The sequence below is a fragment of the Balaenoptera physalus genome (assembly GCF_965194825.1).
Source record: "Balaenoptera physalus genome assembly, chromosome: 3".
Classification (NCBI taxonomy): Eukaryota; Metazoa; Chordata; class Mammalia; order Artiodactyla; family Balaenopteridae; genus Balaenoptera; species Balaenoptera physalus.
Genome location: NC_138890.1, coordinates 167,660,269 through 167,674,167, shown reverse-complemented (window position 1 = coordinate 167,674,167; position 13,899 = coordinate 167,660,269). Strand labels below are relative to the sequence as shown.

Genomic DNA, 13,899 nt, shown 5'->3' with positions numbered 1-13,899 from the left:
TTTATTGGAGTATAATTGCTTTACAATGGTGTGTTAGTTTCTGCTTTATAACAAAGTGAATCAGCTATACATATACATATACCTCCATATCTCCTCCCTCTTGCGTCTCCCTCCCTCCCATCCTCCCTATCCCACCCCTCTAAGTGGTCACAAAGCACAGAGCTGATCTCCCTGTGCTATGCGGCTGCTTCCCACTAGCTATCTATTTTACATTTGGTAGTATATATAAGTCCAAGGTAAAATATTTCGATCAAAATTTTCCCTGCAACTCTCACATATTTATGCTTCCATATGATCTTTAAAATAGCTTGATCCAATTTGCCAAAGAAACAATCAGCCACAGAATCCTGAGTACAATCGCCTAAATGTTACATTAATTTGGGAGACAGTAATATTGGTATGGTGTCAAGCTCTTCTACACAGGACTGTAGCATGCCTTGTCCTTTAGTCTGAATTCTTTTATGTGCTTTGATAAGATACTATAGTTTTCATCAGACGGGTCTGGTTATCTTATTAAATTTATTCCTCGTGTTTTACATTTTGTCACTGCTCTAAAGCTAGTGGCCTAGCAAGAGTTCCAGACCATGACAGAATAAAAATCCACGACCTAACCCACCTATATAACAAAGCAGTATTTGGAGAATAAGGAGCATCATGAACTTTTGCTCCCCTTTTCCATTACCCCTGAAAAATAACCAGAAAACTCTCACAGGTAGGCTTTTGGAAGCAAACTAATCAAGCAATACAGCCTGGGCCTCAACCCAATTTCCTGCTTACTTACCATTTTCACAAACTAGATTATCCAATCACTCTATCCGACTCTCCTTTGTGAACCTCCTTTTGCTTCACACTCTCCTGACCTAAGTGACACAGTTTTGACTGAGGGCATCATTGATCCTTTCCATCAATGAATCTTTCCTTAGCTACTCTTTGATAACTTGACCATCTACCTTTACCTAAATCACTCCCCATTTATTAAACAAAATCAGTGTCCTCTAGGAAAACTGAGCCCTTCTACTAGTTGAGTTCTTAATTGCCACATTTAGTCTATTGCTCTGTTGAGAGGTTCCTGGGATCAGGGAAGTTATGTCACTCTTACCCCACTGCTGCTGTTAATTCAGCATCCCTGAATCATTTAATTCAAACACAGGATGTTTTTGCACTTAAAAAAAATATTGATTTGTAGTCTAGCTCATGGTAAGCAAAAGAAACAAATTAAAATTTTTTTATTTTCCTGCTTTCTTTAATCATTTATGACAGTTTAATTATAAGAAACAAGACTTTTATGAAACAATTACTTTTAAATCTAAGACTTCAGATTTTATCTGCTTATTCATTTTTATGGCAAAGAAACGGTAGAGGAAGAATCATTTAGACTTTAGCTTTACAGGAAAAGTTCTGAAATGCATTCTTCCAGAGCCATCTCGGAAACACTGGGAAAACAAACTTGCTTAGGCCCACAATGATATGATATTCATCTGCTCTCACTCTTACCAGTTTTTTAGCGTCATGGATATACTTTGAAATTTTATTAAACTTTAGGTTTTCTACAGACCAATTATTTGGCTTCACACATTTAACAGTATTAAACATCAGGTCCGTCACTTAATCTGCCAAAACTTCACTTATAGGATTTTTGACTGCAATTTTTGTTTTTTTTCCTGTAGAATATTTTTTCAAGGAAAGCTGCCTGAATCTCGAATAAAAACGGAGTCAAAAGCTATTATAATCATATGTGGATAGCAATTGTATAATGAATACCAACATTCTGCTAGAAAATCATGATTTTCGTCCCAACATAATTAAATCACCATCTTTCATCCGGAAAGAATGATGTTTAAAATGTCCCCACATGTATGTCAGAAAAGTGGAAAGTTTCTACCTGTTCTTTGACCGAGGCGAGGATGGCAGACGTGGTTTCTGTCTCCGAGCCATCCCCATTGGAGGTGGTGAGGCCAGGGCTCAAGGAGCTGGTCTTCTCCGAGGCTGATGAAGGCTGGTCTGGGACAGGCATAGCTCCTGCAATGCAAGAGGACACGCTCAATGCCACTGGATATTGGCCCTGTAAACAGACGTAACTATCAGGCAGCTCTAAGAGGTACACTTTGGCAAGATGGAAAGTATGAACTACAGAGAAAGCACGTGACATAACTGTAGAAGGAGGAGCAAGCAAATAGACAGTTTCTCCTATATCCACCCCGACCAAATTCCAGAATATACTCACAACTTTGTGTTTTGTCTTTGAGGTAAATGGAGGAAGAAATGATGAGACAGAAAAGGCAAGTAAGATGAGAAAAAACAGAGGGATAAAGAAGTATTGAAAAGCCCGTCAAACTACCATTTTCTATCTGATTTAGATACATTTATTACTTGTGCACTGACATACTTCCACCGCAAAAAGAAAAAAACCTAAAGATATTCTCCTCGATATGAAAATCACACAAAATAAGTGATCAATAATTTATAAGTAATTAAGAAACACCACAATTGACATAAGAAGCTCGCTTGGTATTGTAAAATATAGTAAATGGCTAGCCTACTCCACAAATATTTGCTGAGTTCTTAACTCTGAGACCAACAGCAGACAAAGCTCCAAAGCTGGCGAGACTCATTTGCCACAGTTTATTCTGTCTGAGTTCACTGATGAAAGAAAGGAGAGACTCAAATAACATCAGCCCACTTCATAAAGGGACAGACATGTATGGGTTAAAAACAGGACTCTCAGAAGTTATTTTGTTCCACTGTACTTCTCTTTCTCACACAAATAAATAAGACTGAAGTATTTGTCACATGTATTATTTAGCAATGGTCATCAGCAGAGGAAGTAATAAGTAACTCAGGGCAATTTTTACCCAGGCACAACAAAAATCACTGTTCAAATAAAAGGCTGGGAGTAAATCAAGGTTATTTTCTTGCCTTAAGCTATTATATTACATGTCCTTCCAGGAACCATTGCTGTGTGAATGTTAAAAGGTATCTCCTATTATACTGTATCTGAGCATCCTGGGTTTCAAACTAAGCAACATAATTTTCTTCGCAGCCCTTGTGCTATGTTATTAGCGGCATTTAGTTAATAATTTAGGGATATGCAAACCCCAAAGGGCTCCAGTATAGAATTTTCCTTTAAATATATGACAAAACGTGGTTACCTAATGTTCTCATTGGACATTCCAACTTAGTTTTGATTTGTTTTTATTTTTTGAAGTTCTTTATAATATTACTAATGGGGATTAGAATATCATTGGAAAAATAAATCTGTTACAAACAAAGAATATATGTGAGGATTTGGGCAAATGACATTAACAAGCAGAATGCGAGCAAAGAATAAGGATCAAGTGAAACATAATTTGGCCAAATGCAACCATGGCAAACAAGTGGAAAGTATATTAGGTGATGGATACCAACAGGAGGAAAGAAAGAGGTGTAGGTAATTATGATGCTGGGGGTGGGAAGTTAAAAACAAAGTACTTTTGTGTGTTCAATTTACTTTCATATGTGGTTTTCTAATTTGATCAAGCCTTATAATCACAAGGATGGACATAAAAAGACCAGCAAATGTCATGCCCGGTAAAACAGCCTGAAAGGCATGTCCTTCTATTTAGGGGAAGTTTGGGGATGGGAGAGCAGGGCAGGGGAAGAAAGAAAGAAGAAAGGAAAATGGCAGCTCTTGAAGAAAAAGTCACCTCTGGTCATTAGGGAAGGCCCCCATTGACCATGCATCTCCACCTACATCCATGGCAGTGGCCTCTGAAGGGCATTCTATGTAAGAACAGCCTTACGCTGAGAAAGAAGGGTTCTTACATACCTCAAATTATTATTTTAACTTCTGTGTTTTCTAAATTTCATTGGGCTGATTTGAATTCAAGCTCTGGGCCAGTATTATTATCAAGACAATTTTTCGACACCGAAATTGTCTGAGGTCCCAAAGTTATTAAGTAACATAAGTGGACCTAGAACTCAAGTTTTCTCCCTTTTTTTTCCCTATTTTAGTGGGCTTTGATGTTTCAGCCTATTTCCCATAACTTCTGTTGCCTTCTAAATGCTGTCTACACACCAATTTCTATAAAATGTAACTCTTAAAAGTATGACAGTCACTTGTCATCATAAAATATGGGATTTAACAGGCAACGAATCAAAGTATATCCTTAGGCACTTGACAACTTTGACCCACAGAGTATAAGCAATGATTCGGTTTGTTTATATGCCCCCCCACCCCCACTTCCCCCTGATCCCAGTAACAGAAAGAGAAGTGAAATCTTTAAGGCTTTTCCCACCATAGAGCCACTGCTATCCAAGGCAACCTCTATGCCCTAGTGAAAATGACTTGGAATAATTTCTGTGGTTCGTAATTTTTAACATCCAGATTTAATTTAACCATTGGTCATCACTACGTACGGGTGGTAAAGACTGTCAGGCCTCCACTTCCAACCTCCTTAGCTTAGAGCTTACAGAAAAGAGGGAGGGCTGGGTAAATACTGCCAGAACCAAGCCCTGGATTGCTAATAAGTATAAAAAGCCTTAAGCCTTCAGACTTTGCAGCCTATGGTTAAGTACTTTAGTCTTAAACAGAGCTAATCCATTAAATATTAGTAGTTAATCTATTCTAACTCCAGGAAATCTGTAAAATGTAGAGAGACAAAAAGAAAAAAAAAAAAAAAAAGGAAAAGCAACCATTAGTAATTACTTTGGTATTTTGGTATAGGTTTTTTCCTAATTTTTTTTTTTTTGATTTGACTTATTTTGCATAATGAACTTCACATAATGGAGTATTAATGTAATATTTTTGATTTTTAAAAAATTTTTCACTCAGCAACATTATAATGAACTAGTTCTTACATCAGCAAAAATTATTATATAGTTTAATGATGTAATAAATACTTAGTATTCAATAATTGTATGCATCATAATTCACTTATTTTTTGTTTATCATTTTACCCATTTTTACATTTCTGACATTTTCGATAGATAAATTCCCAAAAGTATTACTTGATGGAATGAAGAATCTGCACGTATTTTGAGAGCCAAGAGCAAATCAACATACCTGCCCACCAGCAGTGTCATGAGACTGTCTCCTCCTCACGAGGATGACAACACTGGCCTTTATTACCCTCTCTTGCTTTCACCAACTTGATATAGAAAAACTCATCTCTTTGACTTTGTTTTTATTTTACCACGAATACAAGAAATATTTTCCCACAGATTTATTCCTCCTACATACAGTACCCCTTCACACTCTTTACATGATTACTGTGTAAGAAGTCTTTCTATATATGTCGTCAAATGAGAATCTACAAACACCCAAGCTGCATGTTAAACAGACATATCACCAGCATGAGAAAAAGAGACAATATGAGGGAACCGTAATGTCAGATTTTGGGTGGTTTATTCTGTGGCAGAATTTGCTTCTCACAGGTTCTAGGTCTAGAAAACACAAAACAACACGACTAGCCGTCCCTGGGCCCACATTACACTGCTCTACACTCTCACATGCAGGAGCTGTGTTATGGGCAGAATTGTGTCACCTTCCCCTCCTTCATTGCCGCCCCCAAATCCATAGGGGGGCGCCCTAACTCCTAATGTGACTGTATTTGGAGACGGGGCCTTCAAGGAGGTCACTAATGTTATACGAGGTCATAAGGGTGGGGTGCTAATCCGAGAGTACTGGTGTCCTTATAAGAAGAGAAGTCCAGGGAGTAGGACTCCGTGCTTCCACTGCACGGGGCGCGGGTTTGATCCCTGGTTGCGGAACTAAGATCCTGCATGCCAAATAAATAAACAATGAGTAAATAGTAAATTTTTTTAAAAAAGAGGAAGAGGAAGAGACACCAGAGCTTTTCTCTCCATCAGATGAGGACACAGAGAGAAGGTGACCACCAGGAAGGGGGTTCTCACCAGAAACCTCCATGGCTAGCACCTTGATCTTGGACTTCTGGCCTCCAGAACCGTGAGGAAATAAACGTCTGCTGTTTAAGTCACGCAGTCTGTGATATCTTGTCATGGCGGCCCAAACAGACTGATACAAACAGGGTTAGACTGTTCTCAGCTTCCTTTCCCTTAATTACCTCAGGGTGGGCCCGGGAGGCCCAGGAATCTCGAGGGTAGCAGGGCGGTACTATATAATACAGCCCTCTGCTAATACACTCATCCCAGATGAACTACAGGTGTCGAGATAAGGCAGGGACTGCTTCAAATCAGCACACCTGGATAAACCAAAGCTTACAGAAAGATGTGCGCCAGTGCTGTGAAATAAGCCTGGAGAACAAAGCACTAACATAAGAACATCCATAGTACGACCACTTTCGTAGACAATCTGATAAGAAACTCAGGAAAACTGGTTAGGATGACAGTAATAGCAAAATCAGGTAGTTCCCATATACAGAGACTCTTTTTCAACTTGAACTCTTATATGCATATGTAATAAGATTTTGTAAGGTCCAAATATATGTTCTAAACTTTTATTCCCCAAACATGAGTCACTATGAATTTACACTAGGTAACATGTTAAAATCGCATCTGCACTTAGGAAGGCTAAACTCTCTTGCTCTCAATTCAAGGACCCCATTCAATGTTATATTTTATTGACCTCCATCACACAGAAGGAAAATAAATCCTTATTTTATTCTGTAATTCAAACCTGTTCCTTCTTTAGCCACTTCTGCCTAGCAACCGATGACTTTGACACCAAAATAAAGCCATCTTCAAAAAATAACTGATGAGTTTCATTAGGTCCCATTTGTGAAACTTAAAAGCTTTTGCACAGCAAAGGAAACCATAAACAAGACCAAAAGACAACCCTCAGAATGGGAGAAAATATTTGCAAATGAAGCAACTGACAAAGGATTAATCTCCAAGATTTACAAGCAGCTCATGCAGCTCAATAACAAAAAAACAAACAACCCCATCCAAAAATGGGCAGAAGACCTAAATAGACATTTCTCCAAAGAAGATATACAGATTGCCAACAGATACATGAAAGAATGCTCAACATCATTAATCATTAGAGAAATGCAAATCAAAACTACAATGAGATATCATCTCACACCGATCAGAATGGCCATCATCAAAAAATCTAGAAACAATAAATGCTGGAGAGGGTGTGGAGGAAAGGGAACACTCTTGCACTGTTGGTGGGAATGTAAATTGATACAGCCACTATGGAGAACAGTATGGAGGGGGTGGGGTGAGATGTGACAGGGTAAGAGAGTGTCGTGGACATATATACACTACCAAATGTAAAATAGATAGCTAGTGGGAAGCAGCCACATAGCACAGGGAGATCAGCTCGGTGCTTTGTGACCACCTAGAGGGGTGGGATGGGGAGGGTGGGAGGGAGGGAGATGCAAGAGGGAAGAGATATGGGAACATATTGTATGTGTATAACTGATTCACTTTGTTATAAAGCAGAAGCTAACACACCATTGTAAGGCAATTATACTTCAATAAAGATGTTTAAAAAAAAAAACAAAAAAAAAACAAAAAAAAATAACTGATGAACCCTTGTGTCACACAATCATCTAATTCAGTGACACACCCAGCATTCTTGTGCCAGCATTACTGGATCTCCTCCTCTCTGAGTCAGAAACAAGTTCCTTTGGCCATGATACGGTCTTTGTTCCTCTTGAGCTGCCCACCCCCAATCTGTAACCCACACCCTCTTATCCTTTCAATTATACTCTGTTGTCATGGAGACCTGTTTCTTTTTCCTCCTAGGTTAGCAAGTCCCACCTGCTTCAAATTCCAGAGTCTCCAAATTCCTTGCATACAGTGGGACTCACTAAGTATTTCATTAACTAGACTTGCACTGTCCAATACAGTAGCTCCTAGCAACATGGGGCTATTTAAAAAAATTTTTTAACATCTTTATTGGAGTATAATTGCTTTACAATGGTGTGTTAGTTTCTGCTTTATAACAAAGTGAATCAGTTATACATTTACATATATCCCCATATCTCTTCCCTCTTGTGTCTCCCTCCCTCTCACCCTCCCTATCCCACCCCTCTAGGTGGTCACAAAGCACCGAGCTGATCTCCCTGTGCTATGCGGTTGCTTTCCACTAGCTATCGATTTTACGTTTGGTAGTGTATATATGTCCACGCCACTCTCTCACTTTGTCACAGCTTACCCGTCCCCCTCCCCATATCCTCAAGTCCATTCTCTAGTAGGTCTGTGTCTTTATTCCCATCTTACCACTAGGTTCTTCATGACCTTTTTTTTTTTTTCTTTTTTCCTTAGATTCCATATATATGTGTTAGCATACTGTATTTGTTTTTCTCTTTCTGACTTACTTCACTCTGTATGACAGACTCTAACTCCATCCACCTCACTACAAATAACTCCATTAAATTTAAATAACATTTTAAAAAGCCAGTTTATTAGTTGCACTATTCACATTTCAAGTACTCAACCGCCACATGTGGCCAGTGGCTACTGCACTGAACAGTGAAAATACAGAAGAATTCCATTATTGGAGAAAGCTCCATTGATGGCCTTGATCTATACCCAATTGACCCTATAGTCAATACTTTCATGTAATCTTTCATCTTCGGCTTTAGTCATGGGCAATAGAAGATGGAAGAAGTGGTCAGATTATAATTATATTTTGAAGTGAGAACTGCCAGGATTGTTGATAGACTGCATATGGTACGTAAGACAAAGAGAGAGGAGTGCAGGTGATTCCGGGGTTTGGTCTGAGCGGCCACCAGCCAAGATGTCCACACTGTAGGTGGAACAGATTTGGGGCGGAGGAAGGTGACCTGGCCTGAAAAATTACAACCTCAAATACATATACCTGTGAGTCTTCTTTGCTGCTAACATCTGGGCAGCAGACAGCAGCTCTAGCCAGAAACCACACTCTTATGTGGATGAGGGAATGTAAAGATTGATGATTTCCAAATACTGCTTTTTTCCCCTTCAGCCAGGTCCCTTTTCACCTTTTACTTTACAGTTGCTAGAAACTTCTAGAACTTTTCTCTTCTTCCCTCACCTTTAGACTATGGCTTCAAGACTCTCTGCTATTAATTTTCTTGACTTCTTGCCCCTCACACCAAACCAGCAAGCAAAACTCATGTTGCCACACCCAGCCTTACTCCCTTCTCATGAGTCCCACCCTCTTCAAGACAGTCCCCCTCCTATGTTCTAAAACACAAAAATATTAGCAAATACTGACTTTTAGCTCTACCCTCATCATTAGGCATCACTTTCATAACTGGCCATCACCTTACACCCAAGTAAATAATGAAACTGGCCATCAGAATACTCCAAATATAATCATTTATATATGTATCTATATATAATACATATGCAATTTAATATTTTAAAACTGAATGTAATTAACATGTTGATTTTATAAACTTCCACTCCACAGGCAACATTTAAAAGACTATAATTACGTGAAATGGAAGAATAAGCCTAAACGTCTCATTAACATTAGGGTACAGAGAATGTGTGAATTAGTATAAACTAATGACCTGAACAACACTATAGAACACCTCATTTGTGTAATCACTCTGGTCACCAAAATTGTAACTCTGTATTTGTTACTAGCATGTCACTACCAAGAGAAATAGGCATAGCATCATTCTCTCTCACATGCACTCTGCACACATAAAAATATACCCATCCGTGCTCCTTCCTTTTAAAGAAAACTGTAAAATTTCAGCTTCTCCAAATAACGTAAACAATATCATAATTAAAATTTGTCAAAACTCAATACAATTAGGGCAGAAACTCAACCTGTCTTGGTCGATGTTCAATTTCCCACATCTAGCTCAGTATCTAGTATATAGTAGCCAGTTAATAAATGTTTGTTGAGTTATTGCATGAACTACTACTATAAAATCAGTAGTTGTTGCTCACTAGAGCATGTAATATAAGTAAAACGGGCTTTGCATTAAGAACATTTCTCTAAATGATATTTGAAATGACATCTTTTTATTTCCACTCAAGAAAGCTGCTCTTCCCAAATCCTAGAACGAGTGTAAGGCTTTTGCCTTAGTCCACTAGCCGAGAATGTATACCCTGGGCTGTTGGTTTCTAAGATAAGGACCATCCATCGAGCACACTCTGGGGCTTCTGGGACTTGATACTTGCAACCCGCAACTTGCAAACAGAATCTGGCAAAAGTTATGGAGAGCACCATGCAAGGATGGGAAGAAGCACTGAGCCATATTCAGAACATGCAACTACAGGGGCACCAGCAGGCAAAGCCAGGAGGTGGAGAAATGTCCGATTCTACCTGATAAGCTGGGGATAAGGTGTGAGATAGCCATGGAGTCAGAGACACAAGGTGGTTGCTGTGGTGGAAGATGTCTGATGGCAGGGTGGAGAGCTATTGAATTCTGAGTGTTGAGTCCACATGTCAACCATGAGGGGACTCTTTTACCTGTATTCAGAAAAGAGGGAACAGTAGGAGGCTGAACCTAACACGGAAGGTCAGGAAATCCATTACGAGTCATCGCGTGCTCTATTAACTGTTGAGGAAAATGGGACCGACCTAAATATCACCACAGACTTAAGGCCCACCTGAATGATTATTCTTAAGGACCTAAATTATGTCTGAAGGTAAAAAAGAAAGCTTCTGTGGAGACCACAGGGCAAGGTGGCATAGCAGTGCTCAGGCCTGGGGGAGGCACATACACAGGAAAGTTCTAGCAAAATGAAGTTGGTGAGGACAGGAGAGGGTCTTCTCTTGGCTCTTTTCTCTCAGTAACTCACAGTCTTGTCTTCTAAAGCATCATCTCAGGCACCTTCATCTAGTCTTAACAAACACTCTATCAACACTTAATACCTTAAAAAAGTATTGAAAAGGTTGTACTCATGACCGAGGAGTCAGCAGATGAGGGTGAGTCCTTGGCCCTCCTGAGCCCTGCCCCAGCCAAGCTTGTGACCTGAGATGCCAAAGCCCACACAGGTAAAGCAAGGGGCAGGTACCTCAACCTCCTACACGTGTGTCTCCCAACAGGTAAGATTGTTTAGTGACATCTGGCAGATTCCTCAACTGCAAGCAGGGTCCCCTCAGAACCCAATGAGTGAGAGAAAAAGCTGAAGGAAGGTTGGGGTTTGACTAGGGGACATTGGAAAGGCCGGGGGTTCCTGGCAGAGAGGAAAGGGTCAGAATAAATCTATAATGTGAGATAAGAGGAGCAGGAAGGGTGAACACCTGGGCTGGGATTCAGGCAGCATCGGGGTGAGCCTGGAAACACAGAGAGGCGGGTAATTGGGGGTCGCTGCTGGGCTGGAGGGGGATCCTTGATTGTAAGAAGTTTGGCTATGACCTGGAATTTGATGGAGATCATGAACTTAAACTTGGTAATTTTAGAAAACAAATGATTTGTCTCATTTATTACATTCACAAGTGACTTCAGACATTTTCTACAACTGTTGGTGGAATCCCGGTGGGCCAGTACACCAAGATTGACAACATTTGTTTTAAATGTGAGTTTCCAAAGGCTCCACATGGTCCATTTCTTCTCACTGAACACCATCCACACCTCTCTTGGGTATAGCCATGCACACCTGACACTGGATATGCAAATAATGACTCAGATGTTTTCTCCCGGGAGTTCACACCTAATATCCAAATATCTCACTACCTATTACAAATGTCTCCCTGAAAACCCCACCAATGCACCAAATTCAGTGTGACCTCTCATCTCTCGCCTGGACAGCCACAAAGACTGTCCAAGCTGTCTTGCTTGCCTGCAATAAATAGTGCCTCCCCCAATCAAATTCCTGCACTATTTATTGGGAGAGTCAACTTTCTTACCATCAATCTGATTATGATGCGCCTTTTTTCTAAATTGAGTTCAATGGATCCCAACACCTAGGACAGAGGTTTCCAACACCTACAGAGACAGGAAATGTATTTTATATCATGACTCCCACATCTTAACCGAAACAAAATTTCAGGAAATATAAAGCCTTAAGACATAGGATGCACCATATTTCTATTCTATTTAATTCAATTTTATTTAAAAATCCTAATGGTTACCCACTAAACAGATGGCTACAAAAGAGTTTGGAGACCAGTGACCTGGAGGATGGAGTGAAATCTCCTCTGCCTGACACAGGAGGCTGTCATTGCTCCGGCCAGTGCTCATATCTCCATTCTCAAGCCCGGCTGCTTCTCCCCTCACACCTTACACCACAGATACACTGAGTTTCTTATACTTCCAAGTACGTCTTATCCAATCAAACTTTGCACACGCAGATTTCTCTTCCTGCATGTTTTTATCACCTCTAAGAGTTTGTTTGGCTATTAAACTCTCTTCCTCCTTCGTAATTCCCCACAAGCATTTCTTGCTCTCCGCAGCCTTTCTGAACCACTCCACAATCTGAACCACTTCCTCCTGACTGCTACTTGTGTAACTAGAACCTCCCTCAAGCAGTGCCTTTATCACAATGAGCTGTCATGATCTTACCTCTTCTGGGATTTTTTAAAACTTCGAATGTTTTTAAAATTGGGATGCTTCTTTACGTGACTGTTGGCACCCTTTTCCTTTAAGTCATTTGGGATGGATTTTGTGTCACTTGCCACTAAAAGTGTTATGAAATCAATGATACACTGCTCAGCACCTCAGATTTATGGAAACACCCTTTATTTTACATTATATATCTCCTAATTAGGTCATGAATTATTTGAGCACAGAAACTGTCTTATTCATTTTAACAACCTCAGTACCTAGAATAGTTCCCAGTGAAGAGTTGGCATCATTAAATGCTTACTGAATAAGTTATAGTGAAAGAATATTTATAATGCATTATCAGCCCTATTTTAAATTGTCAGGGAATTTTACACTTACAACAGTGATTGGTACATAAGTGTCCTATAAATCTTCCTGGGTTTATAAAATAGGAATATTCAAATTAATGAGTTTGGGTAATATATAATATTAAAGTAGCCAAACCATATCTATTTCTCCTAATCATACCTGTGTCTACATTTACAGTGGGAATATATCTGGATGAAATTAATTATTTCAATTTTAATTATTATAAAAACAGTATAAAATTTTAGGGCTCCTCTTTACGAAAAAACAGATAGTGACCCTACTTCTAGAATCAATAACCATTCTAGCTCTCCCAGACACCACAAATACGTGTTAACAGTTGATTTCATGGCTTTACTAGGCTACAGAGACATTTCTCTTTGTGCCAGAGAAATAAAGTCTGAGATTCTGCAAGTATAGATCCATCACAGTAACAGTAAGTTCAACAGAAATTGAAACAGGTAAAATACTTTAGATTTTGACTCCCCCTGAAAAGGAGGGGAAGTTCTAATATATTCTCTAATAAAGAGGCTCAGTGGTGGAGCTACTATTCTTTTGGCTGAAATTTCACAGTACGCTGAGCGCAGCTCCTAATCCAGTGCTCGCCCCACATCACACACAGTGACTTCCCAGAAAATACTGTCATTGCCAAATGTCCCAGGCACTGGGGTTCCCCTTAGCACAGCTTCTGAAGACTTACCATCCATCTCCTACATCGTATCTGTGCAAGAGGCTGAACAACGTCTAAGCTTATAAGCAAAGACAACCTGGCTTCCCAAATATTCTCATTAATAATATTTTACACAAACATGCAGTTTTCCATTTTATATTTCTTTGCTTAATCATAGATTGACAAGATGAAGTCTGGTACCCAAAAATAAAAAATAAAAAACAAATCATACTCTAAAGCCAGTCCACAACAATTTACTGTGAAGTACCAACTCTGACTGTCACAATCTATTAAACAAGTCCCCAAGTACCAGCCACACACTGGCCTGCAACGTGGTCTCACTTCATAGTACTTGAAAGTGTCTACTCAAATTATGGTAATTTGCCCTTCATATTGATTCCAAATATGTATCTGCCACTTCACAATTTCTCAAGATACTGGAGCTCAACCACACATTTTTTT

The 13,899-nt window shown here is 39.5% G+C and overlaps 1 protein-coding gene across 1 annotated transcript in view; it reads right to left on the bottom strand.

The window, feature by feature from the left end:
* CTNND2 (catenin delta 2) overlaps positions 1-13,899 on the bottom strand; it is a 943,287-nt gene that overhangs the window by 785,080 nt on the left and 144,308 nt on the right. The window contains exon 2 of the mRNA XM_082458356.1: positions 1,883-2,019. Coding sequence (XP_082314482.1) covers positions 1,883-2,019 — 137 coding nt within the window. The remainder of the gene's footprint in view (positions 1-1,882; positions 2,020-13,899) is intronic.